The following is a 21,032-nucleotide window of genomic DNA, read 5'->3' as shown; positions in this document are numbered from 1 at the left end:
AAATTACATAAGAGCATGCTTATGCATCATATATTATAAGAGTTATATTTATGCATACATTAAGCATAGACATGCATTATCTTTATATTATAAGTGTTATAGTATAAGGGTGTATGGAAGTATGCTTGTTTGGTTCATTACAAGTATATAAGAGTTCTATATAGTAATGAATGAATATTGCATGAAGTATGACACATAGGTTGAAATTTATAAGTGTTATAAATACCTAGTCGTGCATGGCAATGTGTATGGGTTTTAGTTGTTTCTTTTATAAGAGTTATAAGGAATTTAGAACTAAAATCTATAAGAAAGACATGCATGCGAACTTAGGCTTGAATCATGGTTTTAAAAGTGTTTTAAAACTTGGTGGAGATAGATCTAAGATCATGGTTCTAATGAGATTAGTAACCTAAGGTCTAATCTTTTAATCAGTTTAATAGGATTAAATTGACTAATAAAAGAATAAAAGTGTAGCAAATTTATCTATATGGGACCTTTTGTCTAAGGCGGTTTCTGTCTGGGCTGGGGTATTTAAGTTGAAGGAAATGGAACACCCCTACCTGGGAACCTACCTGGAGATATGAATTAGATAGATTTGATGCATGCATGCAAATTTAAGGACAGTCCGTTAAAGTGTTTCACGTGACTACTTAAACTTATTTAATTTCAAAGACAATAGTTGTTTTTCTGCAAATTAAACTGACTTACATAAAATCAGTAGCCGAATGGTCTAAGTTAATGAACCTCTAGGTAGAACATTCAGTGGGAGGTACTTAGGGTAAGTAATACTTCATTTAAACCTCTTCGCGTTTCTCCCTTTATGTTCACACAGTGAGATCTATCCTTGGCCTCATAGCACCCTGGGAGTGTCCCCCTAAAGGATGGTGTTTGGGTAGGTCAATATCAAGGTGGACGGAGAGAATGTTCATAGTAAGTGGGAGCGGGATGTGCGACAGCATATCCCACGGTCTCTCTCGTTAGGTTGGATAACATTTCTGTGCATCACTTCGAGGCACCCTGGGAGTGTTCCCCTATAGGATGACAGTTTTGCATGATTCTTTATCTGATCTCTTGTATAGGATAAGGTCACTTTAGTCTCTTGTCCTAATCTGCTTTTTCCCTACGGTGGGCACATTAGGGTAGGACTCTAAGACCGAAAATGAAAGGTTACACTTACGTGAAATTGTTAAGGGTTAACATTTCTGGACTGAACGAATGGTGACTGTTAGGTGCAGTTACAAGAGTTGTTTCTGCCTAATGGTTGAGAGTGTCTCATCCCAGTGAAAGGGCATTTGATCACCCCATTGGTGATGTTTGTCCTACCTCACTAGGACATCATTGCGAAATAGAAGTCTTTTTCACTTAAGATACTTGGAAACTATTTTACTAAAACTAAAATGGTGTTAAAATGTGGTATTGCATAGACTTATTAAGTTTGTTCGTATTTTTCAGCAACGTAATTATGGCTACCGCCATATTAGCTCTACTTAGCGCCAATAAACTGATTAGCAAAAACTACGCTAGTTGGAAACACACAATCACAACAATATTAATCATCTATGATCTCAGGTTCGTCCTTACGGAGGAGTGTCCTCCTATTCCACCGTCTAATGCAACTCGAAATGTTCAAAAGGCCTATGAGCATTGGACACGGGTGAACAAGAAAGCCTGAGCCTATATCTTGGCCAGTCTTAATGACATTTTGGCCAAGAAGCATGAGTCTATGGTCTCAGTGCATGAGATCATGGAGTCCCTGTAGGGAATGTTTGGACAACCGTCTAGACAGCTCAAGCAAGAGGCTCTAAAATGCATCTTCAACTCCAAAATGAAGAAAGGCACCTCTGTTCGAGAGCATGTGCTTAATATGATGGTCCACTTCAGTTTGGTGGAGATGAATAGGTCTCAGATCAATGAGGGCAGCTAGGTTAGCATAATCCTGCATTCGTTGCCGGATAGCTTCTACATTTTATCAGTAATGCGATTCTAAACAAAGTAGACCATACCCTTACAACTATCCTCAACGAGTTGCAGACATTCTAATCCTTACTGAAAAGTAAGGAGAAGAAGAGAGGTGAGGAAAATGTTGCTTCATCTTCAAAGACGTTCCATATAGGTTTGACTTCAGGAACAAAGTCTGCACCTTCTACTTCTAACACTTCCAAGTAGAAGAAGAAAAAGGGTGGTAAAGGGAAGGGGAAGGCACCTGCTAACCCACAGCCCGTCGCCCAGTAGGATAGGCGTCCAGTACCGGTTGACAGGAGAAAGTGTTTCCACTGCAACTAGGATGGACATTGGAAGAGGAATGTCCTTGCTGGATCAAGAAAAAGAAGAAGGCTTAGGCGAAGGTCAAAGCAAAACAAGGTAAATATGATTTACTGGTTTTAGAAACTTGTTTAGTAGAGAATGATGATTCTGCTTGAATTATTGACTCTAGGGCCACTAATCATGTTTGTTATTCTTTTCAGGTATTAGTTCTTGCCGGCAGCTGGAGGCTGGTGAGATGACGATGTGAGTAGACACCGGGCACGTCGTCTCAGTTGTGGCAGTGGGAGGAGTCCAGTTGACTTTACAGAAGAAATTTATCATTTTGCATGATGTTTATGTAGTTCCTGATTTGAAAAGGAGCTCAATTTCTGTAAAGTGTCTGATACAGTGTAATTATACTCTCAATTTTCAATTGAATAAAGTGTTTATTCATAAAGATGGAGTTGAAATCTATTCAGCATATCTAGAAAATAACTTGTATGTGCTAAGGCCGTTAGCAACGAGTTCCCTTCATAACATAGAGATGTTTAAAACTTTCGTAACTCAAAATAGATGACAAAAGATCTCTCCAAAGGAAAATGTCCAACTTTAACACCTTCGATTAGGGCACATCAATCTCAATAGGATTGAGAGGTTGGTGAAGAATGGACTGCTAAGTGAGTTAGAGGAAAATTCTTTACCAGTGTGCGAATCTTACCTTGGGGGCAAGATGACTAAAAGACCTTTTCCTGAAAAAGGTTATCGAGCCAAAGAACCTCTAGAGTTAGTGCATTCTGACCTATGTGGTCCGATGAATGTGCGAGTCAGGGGAGACTATGAGTATTTCATCACCTTTACTGATGATTACTCAAGATGTGGGTATGTTTATTTGATGCAATGGAAGACTGAATCCTTTGAAAAGTTCAGAAAGTTCAAGGCTAAAGTTGAAAATGCATTGGATAGACGGATTAAGACACTTTGATCGGATCGAGGTAGAGAGTTTTTGGATTCAGAGTTCCAGGACTATTTGATAAAACATGGAATCGTTTCCCAACTCTCAGCGTCGGATACACCTCAGCAGAATGGTGTAGCGGAAAGGAGAAACAGAACCTTATTGAACATGGTTCGGTCGATGATGAGTTGCTTCCTTACCTTATTATAGGTCGATTCACCTTAAAATCTCTCTGTAAAAAATCCTTCCAAAAACATTCACTGAAAGACTTTAGCACACACTTCCTTATATTATTATTGAAAGCCAACTTGCTTTCTTTGAGAACAGACAAATCACCAATGTAATTCTTATGGCCAATGAAGATGTTGTTTTCTGCATTGCAAAAAATACAGAGGCTTTGTGCTTTTGATGTTAAGAAGGTCTTTGATAAAATTAGATGATATTTTATTGACTTTATTTTGCTGAAAAAAGGGCTTTCCTGATAAATGGCAGAGTTGGATGAAAGCTTGCTACTCCTCGATAACTTATTTCATACTTATTAACGACCACCCCAAAGGTCATATCAAACCTACTAGAGGAATTAAACAAAGTGATCCATTATCTCCATTTATTATTGTCATTGCCATGGATTACCTCAGCATGTGTTTAACTAATATGGAAATAAAAAACTTTATTAAAGTGGTTAAATTTGGAAATGGTTGTAAATTTTCCCACTTGTTGTTTGCTGATGATATTTCATATTTGTGGAGGATAAGGACATATATCTGAATGAAATCTTTAATGCCATCAAGACCTTTGAAGGAGCTTTCGGGCTCAATATTAATCTCTCAAAATCAATGTTGGTTGTTGTTAACATATCCTCAAATCACATTGGAGAAGTTGCTTCGCGTTGGTATCACCACACAAAATTTGCCCCTTAACTACCTTGGAGCTCTTCTTAGGGGTAAACCATCCTTTACTGCATTTTGGAGTCCTATCATTGATAAAATTCAAAAAAACTTGGCAACCAAAAATACATATACATATCAAAGGGGGTAGAAGCACCCTTTTCATTTCTTCTCTTAGTAGTCTCCCCACATACATGTTCTCCACTTTTAAAGCTCCTACTTTAGTCTGTAAGTAGATTGAAAAACACTAGTGTCTTTTCCTTCGGAGTGGCATTGATGCAAAATATAGCACTCCCTTGTTATTTAGTCTAAAGTTGTTGCTCTTGAACGAGCGAGGGGGGTTGGGCATCACTAAAATCTCTCACAAATAACAAATAACCTATGGAGAAAGATTATATCAGCCAAACATAAACTGCAACAGTCGGTGACTTTCCTTTGCAATATTAAACACAGGAGTTTAATGAAGGAACCTTACTGAGGGGAACCTTGAGCAGAAGTGGGATCGTCCCAAATCCCATTTGTTATGAAAAACGATTTAACAGAAAAACAAGAACGAGATCATGCATTTAAAAATAATATACAACATGCTTTTAACTAAACAAAAAAGAAGAAAAGGGTTTTCATAAAAACTTTACATTTGAAGACTGTCTTTAAAAGTGAATCCTACGATCTCCAATTGACATAACCACAAACACGTCCTTGGTATTCTCTAAGATGAGAAATCTAGGAGTGGTTGGCCCTGGCTATTTGGATTGAGAGAATGGAGAGGATGAAGAATTACCGAGAACACTTCGGTAAAAACCGTACACACTTTTTCTATTTTGGAGGGAGAAGGAAGAAGAAGATCTATATTGGAATTCAACACTCATCTGTCATGTAAATAATAATAATTTATTTATTTAATATATATTCATATGATAACTACTTTATCATATGATATATATTAAACTATATGTTATATCAAATATAGCATATAAACTATAGTTTCAATATTATATCATATACAATATAGCCTATGGTTTCTTTTCTCTCACTTATGGCATTTGATATAAAATCATATTTACATTGAATTTCAATTATATGAATCTAATTCATATAATTAATATTTGAATCATATTCAAATATTTAATTCCTCTCAAACATACTTTATAATGTATCAAATACATTATAGTAATTATATCATATATAATTAAATAAACTTAATTATATCACATATAATTAATTCCCTCAATTAATTTGAACAATTCAAGTTAATCCAAAAAATAATCCTCATTAAATCCCGTTGAGCTATCGAGGGGACCTCATGGATCTGTAACTTAAAGCTCCAATAGTACATGAATAATTAATTAAACTCTTTAATTAAATTATTCACCATCCATTAATTGTCGAACACTCCATTAAAGACCAACAGTTTCACTCTTCGCACTACAGATATATTTCTATGTCCATTGGATATAACCAATCAACAGTACAAGACCCTTCACAAATTGCTCATAAGTACAGTTTACCAAAATTATCGTTTTGCCCCTATAGTTACATCTAACTCCTTAAGTACCACTGATCCCTCTAATGAACAATAAATTATAGTCCAACTATGACTAAACCCCTCTCGGGCCAGGAGAGGTTGTGGTGCCACATTGTTCAAGCCCTAGAATCAGCCCTTAAGAGAGCAATTTATCTACTTGCCCCGACCTCGGGGAAGGAGTGAATTTCTTCTTATGTAGTTGTGTTCCCAACTCCCCAATCAGATGAATCTCCAAAATGGTAAGCTTATTGAGTCGGCGATCTGGCTACTCTCACCCATACAAATCAAAGGATTGCCCTCATAGGTTAGAGTTCACAACTCACTCAGGATTCAGGTCATGATATATATGGTCATCCTGGTGAAATATAAATCTCCATTATGAACGATATTATATATAAGACTAAATATTTCGTGGTTCAATCTTATACAAACTCCTTTGTATAGAATATCTCCACTCACATGTCTCCACATGAATAACCAAGATCAGATTATTTGTAGAACTTTACAACAATTGTAACATCTACAAAGCAGGTCATACTCATAGTGTCATTAGGATAAGATATCCAACCTTATCCATCTACTACAGACCATTTAAATTATCACTTAAAACATGATCCATCCATATGTCTCTACATACATGTTTAAGCTACAAGATAACCTTGGAACTTAGTTTATTGTTTTGTGATTAATGCAACAAAAAAAGGAATAAAATATCATATATTTTATTAAATAAACAACAAGTTTATACAATACATTTATAAACTAGAGAACCCTACAAGATTTAGAGCATCAATCCCAACAATCTCCCACTTGACCTAAAGCTAAAGGGGTGTACAATATATTCAAAATACAAAGTACACAAATAATAAACTAGGGCATAAAACATGCCCAATATAAATCTCCCACTTGCCCTAGTCTTATGGCCTGTCCCATAGACTCATACTCTACAGGTGACCCTCAAACACCTTAGTCATGAGGGCCTTTGTAAACGAATCTGCAACGTTGTGCTCCGAAGTTATCTTCGTGACTATCATGTCCCCTCGATACACAATCTCTCGGATGAGATGATATTTCCACTGTATATGTTTCCCGCATTTGTGACTCCTAGGCTCTCGGGAATTAGCCACAACATCACTATTATCACAATAAAGTGTGGTAGGCTTTGACATGTCTGGAACAACTTCCAGATCAGTCAAGAATTTCCTGAGCCAAACATGTTCCTTAGCAACATCACAAGCAACTACATCTGTCTCTTATACACATCTAGATGTGTATAAGAGACAGCTCCTAGGCTCTCGGGAATTAGCCACAACATCACTATTATCACAATAAAGTGTGGTAGGCTTTGACATGTCTGGAACAACTTCCAGATCAGTCAAGAATTTCCTGAGCCAAACATGTTCCTTAGCAACATCACAAGCAACTACATAATTAGCCTTCATGGTGGAGTCAACGATACACCCTTGCTTGGTGCTTCTCCATACTATTGCTCCTCCATTAAGAGTGAACATTGATCCTGATGTGGATTTCCTAGAATCCTTATCAGTCTGAAAATCAGAGTTTTTGTATCCAGTAAGGATCAAATCTTTAGAATCATACACGAACATGTAGTCCCGCGTTCTCCATAGATACTTGAGGATGTTTCTAACGGTGGTTCAGTGATCAAATCCTGGATTAGTTTGACATCTACTGACTATCCCCATTGTATAGCAGATGTCAAGTCTAGTACATAATATCGCATACATCAGTCTGCCAACAACCGATACATAGGGGATCTATCTCATTTCTTCAACCTCTTGAGGTCTCTTAGGATACTATTTCTTAGACAATGTAACTCCATGCTTGAAAGGTAGAAAATCTCTCTTGGAGTTTCGCATCGAATACTTGACAAGCATCTTGTCAATATACGATGCTTGAGACAGAGCTAGCATTGTGTTCTTTTGATCTCTAAGATCTGAATTCCTAGAACAAATTGAGCCTCTCCCAAATCTTTAATTTGGAATTGGGTTACTAGTCAGTTCTTAACTTCAGTCAGAAGACCTACATTATTCTAAATGAGTAGGATATCGTCTACATATAACACTAAGAAAGCTATTGAACTTTTGATGATCTTCTTGTATACACAAGGCTCATCAACATTTTGATCAAAGCCATAAGATTTGACAGCAATATCAAACCTTATATTCCAAGATCGAGAAGCTTGCTTCGGTCTATAAATGGATCGATTAAGCCTGCAAACCTTTTTCACTTGACCTTAGATTATGAATCCCTCGTGTTGCTTCATATAGATGGTCTTCTTAAGATTGCCATTCATAAAAGTAGTTTTGACGTTCATTTGCCAAATCTCATACTAATAATATGAGCCAATGGACAGGAGTATCCAAATAGACTTCGACATGGAAACAAGTGAGAAAGGTTCCTCATAGTCGACTTCCTCAACCTGGGTATAACCCTTTGCCACCAGTCTAGCCTTGAAGGTTTGCACCTTTTCATCAGCACCCCGTTTTCACTTGTAGATCCATTGACAACCTATAGGTTTTGCTCTATCAAGTTGATCTACAAGATCCCATACTGAATTGAAGTACATTGACTCCATTTCGAGATGTATAGCTTTGATCCACTTATCTTTGTCAACATCCTCCATTGCCTTCTTGTAAGACAATGGATCCTCAACTTTGCCATCAACTACTATAGCCAGGATTTCTATTAAACCCATATAGCGAACATGGGGGTTTGCAGCCCTCCCACTACGTCGAGGTTCCCTCAACACTTGAGGTGGATTTTACCTACTAGATGATCCTACTTCAAAACTCTTATTGACATAATAGGTTATTCGTGATTTCTTGATGTGTGCTAGAAGTGTATTATAAATAAAGATGGAAGACAATATTGATGTGAATGAAGATGAATGGTGAATAACTTCTCTAGGTGAGAAGATTGCGTGATGCGTTACACTCTCTGCTATTGCATACAAGTTTTTCCTGAGTTAGATCCAAGTATAAATCTAATTCAGGTTCCTGGTAAGTTCAGGGTCGAACACAAGGATTTAGGTTAGACTAATGCAGGCCTTGCATTGCAGCAGATGTAGAAATGTTCTAAGGAAATGATGGAAAAGTTATCTACACTATTTTTACTACATGTGTACATGAAGAAAAAGGGTTCAAGTGAAATACAGGGTTTACTGAAAGAATGGTGCTAAGTGATAAGGGAATGCGTTGATCCAAGTAAGATGAACACGTAAGAGTATGGGTAGGGATGAAGATGAGAGATGTTTGTTTACAATCTAAATGTATGTCACTGTGTTAGATTTCTATTTATCTAATTATTCAACATCTCTCCATGCAAATGCTACATGTTCCTATCTCTAGGGTGCATGCGTTGGTTACAAAAAGCAGTGAAGCACAAGTATTTTTATGTCTAAAGCTACTGTGCATTTTGACTTGATATGTTTCTAGCTATCTTAATCACTCGAATGGTTTTAGCTGAGATAACTTCAACCAGATGATCAAAATGATTAAAGCTTTAGAATTTTAGCATGCACAAAGTCACAAACGCATTTAACACAATAGATTGTAAGTAGAGGAAAAAGTATGGATAAAATGCACGATTTTATAAAGAACAAAATTTTCTTTACAATAGCAACACTTAATCACGTGACATAATGAATGGAAATAAAGTAAAAAGAAAAGAGTCAAACCGTAGAGTTCAATCTCTTGTCCTCTTTGGCTTGATCTTAATGTGTGTACAACCAACTTGAACAAGAAATAAAGAAAAGTTCTCTCTCGAGCTTGGTCCTCTTTAATTCTCCTTGATCAATAATGGCAATGGTTCTTTCCTCCTATGTTCTTCTTGCAGCAGCAAAACAATTATAATCTAAGCTCTAAGATGCTCTATCTATGTGTTGTTGCTTTCTTCTATTGCAATTCCTCTATTTATAGGCGTTCTCCCTCAATAACTTGTGATATGACAGCATTAGTTTCCAAGCCCTGGTCAGCCGCCTGCCATTTCAGTTGCTTTTCAGACACTAACATTCAGATATCCATACTTTTAAGTGGTGATTTGACAGGAACAGCACAAACTAATGTATCTTCTATGCATTGGAATCCTTCAGACGCATGCCTTTGCATTAGTTGAGCCTGTGACACTTAGTGAATTTTATTGAAATCCTGTGATGAAATGCATTAGTGACGCAATTTTATAAAAAAGAATGTTTTTATAAAGGCTAGTAATGTTTGAAGAATTCCATGTGTTTTCCTTTAAGATAAATGAGTTTTTATCATTAAGAATCCTGATTGTTCCAACTTTCGAGAGATAATAACTTGTATTTCTACAAGTTATCACACCCTCAAATTTTGAACAATGTTCATCCTCGAGTATTCAAAAAAAAAATTCTTTATCTTCTCCATTATCTTAATACACTGACTTCACCTCTCATCATGCTAACTTGTAAGTATTAGGGTTGGCATTTGAAAAAAATATAGGTTTGTTCCTTCTAAAAAGAAGAATGCATCTTATCTTGAGTGCAACAAGCCTTTTTTCAGTGACTCCTTTTATTTCTCAAAACATTCTCATCTTGTTAAACCAGCAATGTGTTGGATGCTACTTTTATAAAATATCTTTTAAAAAGAATGTGAGCTTTTTTTTTCCCGGACCACCCATGAATTGATTCAGTTGACCTACCTTCGTTTTGGCTTGCCCTCATAGGTGTCATGCAAGCATCCAAAAATTCTTAGATCATTGCCTAAGAGTTGGAAAGCTAAGGTGATGGCAATCCAAGAAGAAAAAGACCTCTCAAAACTTCCACTGGAGGAGCTCGTTGGATCTCTCATGACACATGAAATAATCATAAGGCCAATGTGGAAGAAGATATCAAAAAGAAGAAGAGCCTAACATTAAAGTTCACTCAAGTTCAAGAGGACTCTGAAATTGAAGCTGAACTAAATGATGAGGAGTTTGCTTACTTGACCAAGAAGTTCAAAAAACATTTTAGGAAAAGGAACTTCTCAAAGAAAGTCAACAATCAAGAAGGCAAAGGAGAAAAGAGCAACAGAGATTCTATGAATGCAAAAAGCCCAGACACGTGAAGTGGGACTGTCCTTAAAAAAAAGCCATTTCAAATAAGAGCAGAAAGGCCATGAAAGCTATTTGGGACAAAAGCAATGAAAGCGAATCTGAAAGCGAGGAAGAAGTAGCAAATCTGTGTGTTATGACTTTTGGAGATGATGACGACGACGATGATGAGGTAAGTCTTGAAAACCTTACTTTTGATGAGCTCATTGATGCATATAATGAAGTTAAAATTGAATTTGAAAAACTAGGTTGCAAATATATATATCTTAGGAAGAAAAATGCTAAATTAGCTCTTGAAAATAATAATTTATTAATTGAGCTAGATAATCTAAACGAGAAAAATGAGACATTAGGAAAAGATCTAGATTTATCTAAATCAAATTTGCATGCTTTAAAAGAAGAGTATAAATTATTAGAAAATAAAAATGAAAATACTTCACTTTTAAAGTTTACAAATGGGAAAAAGAATTTAGATATCATGATGGGTAAGCAATAATGCATATTTGATAAAAGTGGCTTAGGTTATAAACCTCACCAAAAACAAAAGAAATTTACAAACTACTTTGTCAAAGAAGCTTCTATTATTTGTCATGCATGTGGAAAACATGGTCATAAAGCTTATGCATGCAATTTAAGAAAAATCAATATTATGAATGAAAAGAGATGGATTCCTAAATTTTTGTTAGCTAACCCCCAAGGACCCAAACAAATTTAGGTACCTAAGGTTACATCTTGAGAATTAATTCTCTCAGGTATGTTCGAGATCCATAAAGAATAAGTGGTACTTGGACAGTGGATGTTCAAAACATATGACTGGGGACCACACAAAATTCACATACCTAGAAAAGAAAGATGGAGGATACGTTACCTTCGGTGACAATAAAAAGGGTAAGATTGCTGACAAAGGTAATATTAGTAACGGTTCGAATTTTCTTATTGAAATGATTGGTTTGTGGTTTAAGCATGATTTATTAAGTATTAGTCATTATGTTGATAAGGTATAGAGTAATTTTAGTGATAAAAATTGTACAATAGAAAATGCATGTGATGGAAAAGTTCTGTTTGTAGGAGATAGAGATAAAATGTTTATACTATTGATCTATTAGATTGTGTTATATAGAAAATAATGTTTATCTGCATTGTATGAAGATTGGTGGTTTTGGCATAGGAAGGTTTAGGTCATGCTAGCATGCATTTTAATTTCAAATATTTCTAAGAAATCCTTATTAGAGGTTTCTAAAATTAAACTTTGAAAAAAATAAAGTTTGTGATGCTTGTCAAACGGGTAAACAAATAAGTCTTCTTTCAAACCAAAGAAAATGGTTTCTACTTTCGACCTTTGCAACTGTTACTATGGACCTTTTTGGACCTACTAGAGTTGCAAGTCTAAGTGAAAACATTATTGCGTTTGTTATAGTTGATGATTTTTCGAGATTTACTTGGGTTTTATTTTATTCTTAAGGATGAAGCTTTAAAATCTTTTATTAGCTTTTCAAAAGAATTCAAAATGAAAAGGTTTTATGATTTCGAAAATTAGAAGTGATCATGGAGAGAATTTTGAAATGCTTCTTTTGAAAATTTTTGTGAAGAAAATGAATTTTCATGATTTTCCTCTCCAAAAACACCTCAACAAAATGGTGTTGTAGAGAGAAAATCGATCTTTACAAGAATTAGCTCTCCATGCTTAATGAATATGATTTATCAAAATTTTTTGGCTGAAGTTGTTATACTGTATCTTATGTAATGAATCTGTTTTATAAGACCTGTTTTAGAATAACTCCTTATGAGCTTTTTAAATTAATAAAACTCAAAATATTAGCGTATTTTAAATCTTTGATTGCTAAATGTTTTTATTTTTTTGAAAGACAAAGGGAAACTTGGAAAGTTTGAGTCAAAAACGAACATTGGCATATTTTAGGATTATTTACATGTAGTAAAAATATAGAGTTTTTTATAAAGAATCTCAATGCTTGGAAGATCAATGAATATTGTTTTTGATGAACACATGTTGCACTAATAAAGTTTCTGTTTAGTGATGAATTTAGAAATAACTGTTGAAGATATTTAGTATTAAAGATAGGGAAGCAGTATCAAATGAATTCAGAAAGAGAAAGAAAAATCCCTTCCTCAGATTTGAAGATTCTCCATCCCATCCTTAGAAGTTATAATAGGTTGATGTATCTTCAAGGGATAGGAACTCACTTTCTTTAAATGCTTTAATAATGTTGCTTTCGTGTCTCAAATTGAAAACAAAGTTCTTTTAAAGATGCTGAATCTGATGAGTATCTGGTTTAATTGCTATGCAAGAAGATATTAATCAATTCTGAAAGAAATAATGTGTGGGAACTAGTCCGCGTCTAGTGATATCCTGTTATAGGTACTAAATGGATATTTAGAATAAAATAGATGGATCTTGTAATATTGTTAGAAATAAAGCTAGACTAGTTGTCAAGGCTATAGTCAAGAAGAGAATAGATTATGAGGAAACATTTACTCCTGTTGCTAGTTAGAATCTATTCGCATGCTGCTTGCATTTGCATCTCATAAGAATTTTACTTTATTTCAAATGGATGTAAAAAAGTGCTTCTTAAATGGTTTCATAATGGAGGAAGTGTATGTTGAAAACTCCTGGTTTTGAAAGCTTTGATAATCAAATCATGTTTTTAAATTAAATAAAAGAACTTTATGGTCTTAAACAAGCTCCTAGAGGCTTGGTATGACCGTGTTGAGTTAAATTTTGCTAGAAATAGTTTTAAAATGGGACTTATTGATTACTACTCTTTTTATCAAATGTAAAGATAATGATATTTTATTTAGTTGCAAATTATATATGAGATTTATATTTGGTGCTAACTAACTTTCTCTTTGTGAAGAATTTTCTAAAGTGTATGCATAGTGAGTTTGAAATGAGCAGTAATGGGGAACTTTAATCTTTTCCTTGGGCTTTCAAATTAAACAACTTGAAGATGGAATTCTTCATAAATCAAGAAAAGTACACAAAGGATCTGCTGAAAAGGTTTAAGTTCGATAATGCAAAAGTAGCAAAGACCCGATGACCACTACAAAGCTTGGTAAGGATGAAAAAGGTAAAAACGTAGATATTAAAGCTTATAGAGAGGTATAATCGGATCCTTGCTTTATTAACTGTGAGAGTAGGCCTGTGATAATTATGTTTAGTGTATGCATGTTTGGCTAGATTTCAATCATGTCCTAAAGAATCACGTTTGTATGCTGTAAAAAGAATTTTTTAAATATTTGCTTGGTACGTTGATTATGCTTATGGTATCCTAAAAATGCATCTTTAGATTTGATTTGAATTTTGATTGCTGACTTTGCTGGTGTCTAACTGATAGAAAAGTACTAGTGAAGCATGTATTTTCTAGGTAGTTCTTTAGTATCTTGGTATAGTAAAAAGAAAAATTCCGTTGCATTATCTACCACTGAGGCTGAATATATTGTTGTTGCTAGTTGTTGTTCTCAAGTTTTATGGATGAAACAAACGTTGCGTGATTTTGGTTTAAATTTTGAACAAGTATCAATCTTTTGTGATAATACTAGTTCAATTAATTTAACTAAAAATCTCATTCAACATTCTAGATCAAAGCATATAGATATTAGACATCATTTTTTTCGAGAGCATATACAAAATAAGAATATTGTCATTAATTATGTTAATACTGAGAACCAGGTAGCAGATATTCTTACAAAGGTATTAAATAAAGAAGCCTTTTATAAAAATAGATTTGCACTTGGTATTATTAGAATTTCCTAATTATGTTTGATGGGGGAGCATTATTCATATTTCTATGAATTTATGTGTTATAATTTATTGAGGGGGAGCATTATTTGTATGATTAAGGGGGAGAAAAATCACTTGTATATCTTTTTGTTGATAACAAAAGGGAGAGAAGTATTTTTGGAATTATGGTGGTTTGTCATCATCAAAAAGGGGGAGATTGTTAGCTTTAGGGCTTCAATCAAACCAAGTATTTTGATGATAACAAACTCAGATTTTTTGTACTAACATTTTCAGTATTTCAGAGTCACTATCTTGTAGAGCTCGAAAAGACGATTCCAACGCAATTTGAATCGCTCAAATCGGAGTTCAAACGAGAAAGTTATAAGCAAACGAAGATTGGAGAGGAAATCCAACGTGGCAGTGACACATGGCACCTTTCTGACGTGGTATCCAACGTGGCGGCTGATGTGGCACACAAACGGTCAATATTGACGTCGTGGCAGTTGACGTGGCAGTTAACGTGATGCTCCAACCGGTCACTTTTTGCTGACGTGACACATGATGTGACAGTAACGTAGTGACCGTGGACGAATGAGATAATGATAAGTGACGATCACCCAGCTTCACGTATGGGCACACGCATGCGCCGCACGTGTCTGCGGTTTCTTCATAGAATGCGGTACGTGATGCTCAATCTTCTCCTCTGTGCGTGTGATGCTCATATCATCCGGCTATTTTTTATTTTCATTTTTATTTTCTTATTTTCCTTTAATTTCCTGATCCAATTTTCTCTAAATTCTCACCAAATTTCAGCCTTTTCAAATTTGATTTCCTTCCTAAATTTTCATCCTTGAAATCCATTTTATTCTCCAAATCTCAATAATTCCAATCTTTCAAAATTCCTTTTCAAATCCTTTTTATTCTCCAAATCTCAATAATTCCAATCTTTCAAAATTCCTTTTCAAATCCTTTACTCCAAATCTCAATAATTCCAATCTTTCAAAATTCATTTTCAAATCCTTTCCTTTTCTATTTCTATTCAATCTCCACCCTTCATTTGCAATCATATCCAATGACCAAAATTTATCCTCCTCGCCTATAAATTTTACTTGATTTTACTCTTCATTGACACACCAAAAGCTATCAAGTTTTAAGCTCTCAATTCTTTCTACTCTCAAATTCTTGTCCTCCTTGCTCCTAAATTGGCCTAGAGTTATTTTTGTGAGTTTTTTTTCTGAGTACTCAACTTGTGTATTTAGCCTTCAAGAGGTAATATTGTGAGGTTTTCTTTTAATTTTTGGGAATTTTATTAAGGTGTGGGTACATCTTGGGTTGTGAGAAAAAGAAATTGGTTTGATCCTGAACCAGTAAAAAGGATATTGGGTTTCTCTTTAGCCTAGGAAAAATAGGGTCGTGTGTCGGTTTGGTCCTCACCTGCAAGAGGATCACTTAGTGAAATACCCAAGAAGGAGTCTTGGAGAGTGGAGTAGGCAATTTGCTGAACCACTATAATTCCTGGTGTTTTCTCTTCCTCTCTCTCTTTTATTTCTTGTTTTCAAATTTTTTGCTTCTTGTCTTAGTTATTTTTTAATCTTTCCAAATTGCATGATTTAATTTTTAGTGTGTTATTTAAATTTATCCTTTATTAAATTGTCTTTAAATTTGAAGTTATCATAGCTTACATGATTTAAGTTTTGTCTTGCATAAATTTTCTTTAATTAAATTAGTGAGTTAACTTTATTGAGCATTGTTTGAAGATAAAATTATTTTTTTAAAAAAAAATTGTTAGTCAACCCTATTCACCCCCTCTAGTGTTGCCTTTAGATCCTACAAACTTGAGGTTTTATTTTATGAAATGCTGACGTAGGAGTTTTCTTATTACGTCCAAAAATTATATTTTTTTATATTTTATTATTTTTTTTTTTTATGGAAACGCATCAACTCGGACCACCCTCACCCCCAAATTTTGGATATCAGCAAGATCCTCATTGCTGAAAGAGAATTATAAAAAAATGCTTTGAGATTTTCAAAAGGAGGTTTGAGTTTAGGCTTGCATGCATATGAGATAAAACATATGCTTGATTTTTTGGATAAGTTCAAACTTGATTTTTCTTAACGCCTAACTATACACTTAGAAGTTTTACATTAGTAATATCATCAAGGTATTAAGTTAGAGCACAAGATAAGAAAACAATCAAAGAATCAAGAAATGTATACACAGAACAAACGCAAGAAAAATGAAATATTTTATTTAATACTTAAAGAATGCATTGGGATTACTCATACAAAACTAATTTCTACAAAAGATTAATTAAAATTCACAAAACACAAACAACACCCCCAAATTCCTTATTGTGCTGGCACATCATCCCTTTGTTCAGGTGCAGGGTCTTCATCCATGAAGCGTAAGGGGTTAACTAGGTGGGCAAACAAAGGGTGTAAGGCAAACATCCCCATCAGGACTTGGTTAATGTACTACATTGTAAAATTGAACTGGTTCTACATTCTCTACGTTTGCTGCCGCATATAATCCCTTAGTACCACATTATGGCACTGCAAGGTTGCCATCTGCATGTGAAGTGCTTCCATGGACGTGGCCAATGGTCTGATTTATTCTCGAATGAACTCTTTCAACTCATCCACGTTGGTATGTGCTGGAGGTGGGGCTTGGGTTTCATGCGTCTCCCCAACTAGGTCTTCTAAATGTTGTGTGTTACTTGTTTCTAACCCAGTTGGTTCATAAACGGTGGATGGAGGGATGAAGGAGGGCAAAGTAGGGAATTGTAAAGGAGAAAGGCAAGGGCTAAAGGTCTCGCCAGCTTAGTCTTCATTTGTGTAGCTTGATGCATCAAATCAAGTGGTTCATCGACTGATGAGGGTAAAGTTAGGGCAGGGAGAGGCAAGTTTAAATCGAGGCACACTTCTTCATGCTCCAATGCTAGCTCCGCTTCAGATTCTTCATTTATGGAAGCATTATCGTTGTGTTCCACTTCTCGGACGCATCTTTTCTTTGTCAAGTATTTAGAGGGTCAAGGTTTGCTACCGTGGTTCTAGGAGGTAAGGTAGCTTGGTTAGGTGAACCACAGAGCAAACGCCTGATTAACTTGATATCTATATGACCATCGACCTCTTCATAGTCATCCTCCAGAGGGATATTCGCACGTTCACACAGCGTGCCAATAAGCCAAGGGAAGTATAGTTGGCCGCATGGTTTCCCCTTGACAACCTTGATCTGGTCTACTATAATTTTTTCAATTACAAGGGGGATGCGCTGCATAATATAATAAATGGCCAAGACGCATTTCTTGGAAACCGTTTCATCATGGGTTGTTGGCATGATACAATTCTTGATCAAATAGAGCCACAAGTTCGCGTATGGTGTGAGATTTCTAGAAGCCAAGATCATAACACCCGTTATTGACATTTTCCATTGGCTTCCAGGTTTGGCCACTATTCTTAACACATCCTTTAAATGATATGATGTTGGTTGTTCTAGGATGCGGTTGTCTTCTACGTTCGGGTTATCATTTGTGTTGAGCACTTGATTAATCCTTTTAGAAGAGAAGCGTACCAAAGTTTTGTCTACAAGGTCTGTGTTCTTCTTCTCATCAAACTCACTCCCATAGAAGCGACGAACAAGAATAGGCCAAATACTTGTAGGGCCAACACATAGCTGACACTAGCCCATTGTGTCTACTGTATCCATTATTTATGCAGGCAATGGGCTGTGTTCGGGAAGAACCCTTTCTCTTTCAATATATCATTAAATTGTCATTTTTTTCCATTAACTTGCCTTGGTGACGCAGCTATCACATTGCTTTTCCTAGCTTCAAACTGCCTCGCCTTACGAGCTAGTCCCTTTATCTCTTCTTCTAATTCCCTTTGTAGAGCTGTTTTTCTTTGCCCTTGATGCGCGAGCCTATATTTCTCGAGCCTACATTCTGTGGTACTTGAGTCGGAGTAATGTTGGTGCATTATACCTATAGGGCTAGGTGCAAAATGCTCTTCACCTCATCATCTTCTTCAACTTCATCCATATTAATCGTCTTTTTCTTTTTTGTGGCCTATCATTCGTATCAAATTGTTGTGGATGCAATGCGTCAGGGCTAACTTCTCTCTCTCTTTCCTCATTTTCTTCTTCTTCCAATTCTTCTTCCAACAAAATTGCATAACGATCAGCCTCATTCATCACCTCGGCCGATGGTTGGGTCTGGACGCATCATTTGATTCATTTCGTCGATCTGCCTAGGGTTTAAACTGGCTAATATAGATTTGAATACCCTTTACTCATCTCTACGAGCCAGTTCTGTGGGGTCAGTTGTGTTGTGCTCTAGCGTAAGATTGTCAGAGCTAGGAGGGTTTTTGGTGGGTTCAGGTGGGGTGATAGAGGGGGTGTGCGATGAACCGACTGAAGAGATGATGATGGGTGAAGATGGTTGGGTGGCTTGGCTGGCTTGGCCTCCTTCAAAAGGAAAAATTGTGGCCAAGGATTGAATGAAGAGGGGAACCAGTGGATGCATGGCTGGTGATGAAGCGGTGCGGAGATGCTCCAGGACTTGGTCATATGTCGAGAAAAAAAAGGTGATGTTTGGGATGGTTGGTGGTAGGGTAGGTTTTCTATATAGTCGTGCGACAGAAGATGAGGTAGGTCGTTTAGATGCAACCTGTTGTGTCAACTTGGCTGGTGTAGGTTGGGGTTTTGGAAGGGTTGGAGTGGAGGGTTTTGGTCTGGTTGAGGTTTGAGGTTTTTAAAGGGTTTTGGGAGATGTCAAAGCACTAGTAAGGGTTGTGGCTAAAACAGGTTTTGTGTCCGTTTTAGGTTGAGACGGCCTCCAAGAAGCGGAAGATGAACCACCTTGCTGCTTGGCTAAAGTAGGAGGCTTCGACATGGGGGGATAAGAAGAGGCAAGGGATAATGAAATGGACGAAGAAGAAAACGAGCTTATCAATGAGACTTCGACGAAGCTCATCAATTTATGTTGACTATCCAAGGCGTCCGACATTACTAGTGTGAGGGATGAACGGAGCTTTGAATAGAGTGGTTGCTTCGTTGGACATTTAGGGCTAAGTGATTTCTTTTTTCTTTTACCACAGAGGGCTCGAGGAAGATGGAGAAGAAGATAGGCAAAGGGTTAGGAGCCCTTTTATAGACCAACCTAGGAGAGAGAAAAGAAAGGACAGCTTTGATATGTCAACCGGTTAGGACTTTTGGGTTGCCCATTAATTGCAGATGTGAAAAGACGCGTCTTGGGCTTCCAAACACTCAAGTGGTTGATCCCCCCGAAGAGCGTCTTTCAACATCTAACGCATGGCTATGCGTTGGCCTAATTCTAATGCATCTGCTCTACGAATTCTCAAGTTGGTTCAAACAGACATTAAAAAATAAGCATTTTTTCTTTTCTTTCTTTTTTTTTTTTTAATAAAAAGCAATACAAATAAGAATCAAAAGCAAGGATAAATTCAAGCAGGAATCAAAGCAAACATAAATTCAAACAAGAATGAAAACATAGGGAAAATCAAAAGCATAAAATACAGAAAGCAAAAAAAATAAATAAAATGTTGAAGAGAAAACGTCCCTAGAATATATGTCTGATCAAACGCAAGGAAGTTTCAACGCAAGCTTGAGATAGTTTTGCACAGCTTGAAGGGTGATTTTTTACGTTCTAGATTTCATTTAAGGTAAGGCTTCACCCACTGACTATTTACCTTGAATGCGTTTGTACCAACTTTTTATGATGAATGGCCCTGGCCACCTGGATTTCAATTTTCTTGGAAACAATCGCAAACGTGAGTTAAATAGCAAGACCTTTTGACCAATATAAAATTATTTCTTTCTGATGCATTGATCATGCCAATGCTTGGTCTTTTCTTTGTAGATCTTGACGTTTTCATATGCGTTAAGCCGCCACTCATTGAGTTGCAGCTTATGATGTTCACCAGCGATCTCCAAATTCAGATTTAGCTTTTTCACTGCCCAAAATGCTTTGTGTTCCAATTCCAAGGGTATGTGGCATGCTTTTCCAAATACCAAAGAATAAGGAGACATACCTATTGGCGTCTTGTAGGCAGTTCTGTAAGCCCATAATGCCTCATCCAGCTTTTGTGCCAAATATTTCCTAGATACGTTGACCACTTTTTCCAATATAGATTTGATTTCTCTATTGGATACTTTAGCTTGACCTTTGATTTGGGGATGGTATGCGGTAGCGATTTTGTGCTAACATTATATTTAGCAAGTAATTTAGAAATGATATGGTTAATGAAATGTGTACCTTCATCACTTATTGGTGACTAAAATTAGTTGAACGAATTTATGTGATGCATGTCTTAGGGTATGCGTTTGTTCTCATGTGTTGGAATGAAAAATATGTGTTGATCTCTTATGCAATGACCATGCGTTCCTGCCACAAGTTTTCTTGCACTCGCGCTAAGTATAACATGAGCGCAAGTTTCTCAGGTGATTCAAGGTCAAACTCAGGGACTTGTAGCTAAAGGGTATGCAGTGATGTGTTTACGGTGGATAAATAAAAGAATGATGGGGGGTTATAAGCTATAAACTACTCCTACTCCTAACTAATAGACTAAGCGGTGGGAATGTGACTGAGAGGTAGAGAC

General features: G+C 36.1%; 1 protein-coding gene across 1 annotated transcript; it reads right to left on the bottom strand.

The window, feature by feature from the left end:
• Positions 1 to 20,241: 20,241 nt before the first annotated feature.
• LOC120079300 lies at positions 20,242 to 20,695 on the bottom strand. Its single transcript, XM_039033453.1, has 2 exons — positions 20,690 to 20,695; positions 20,242 to 20,634 (listed from the first exon to the last, which is right to left on the bottom strand). The coding sequence occupies exons 1-2, from the start codon at positions 20,693 to 20,695 to the stop codon at positions 20,242 to 20,244; spliced, it is 399 nt and encodes a 132-aa protein (XP_038889381.1).
• Positions 20,696 to 21,032: the final 337 nt, after the last annotated feature.

This window comes from Benincasa hispida, chromosome 6, assembly GCF_009727055.1.
Source record: "Benincasa hispida cultivar B227 chromosome 6, ASM972705v1, whole genome shotgun sequence".
Taxonomy (NCBI): domain Eukaryota; kingdom Viridiplantae; phylum Streptophyta; class Magnoliopsida; order Cucurbitales; family Cucurbitaceae; genus Benincasa; species Benincasa hispida.
Note: the sequence above shows the minus strand (reverse complement) of the source record. Positions and strands in the feature narration are given on the sequence as shown.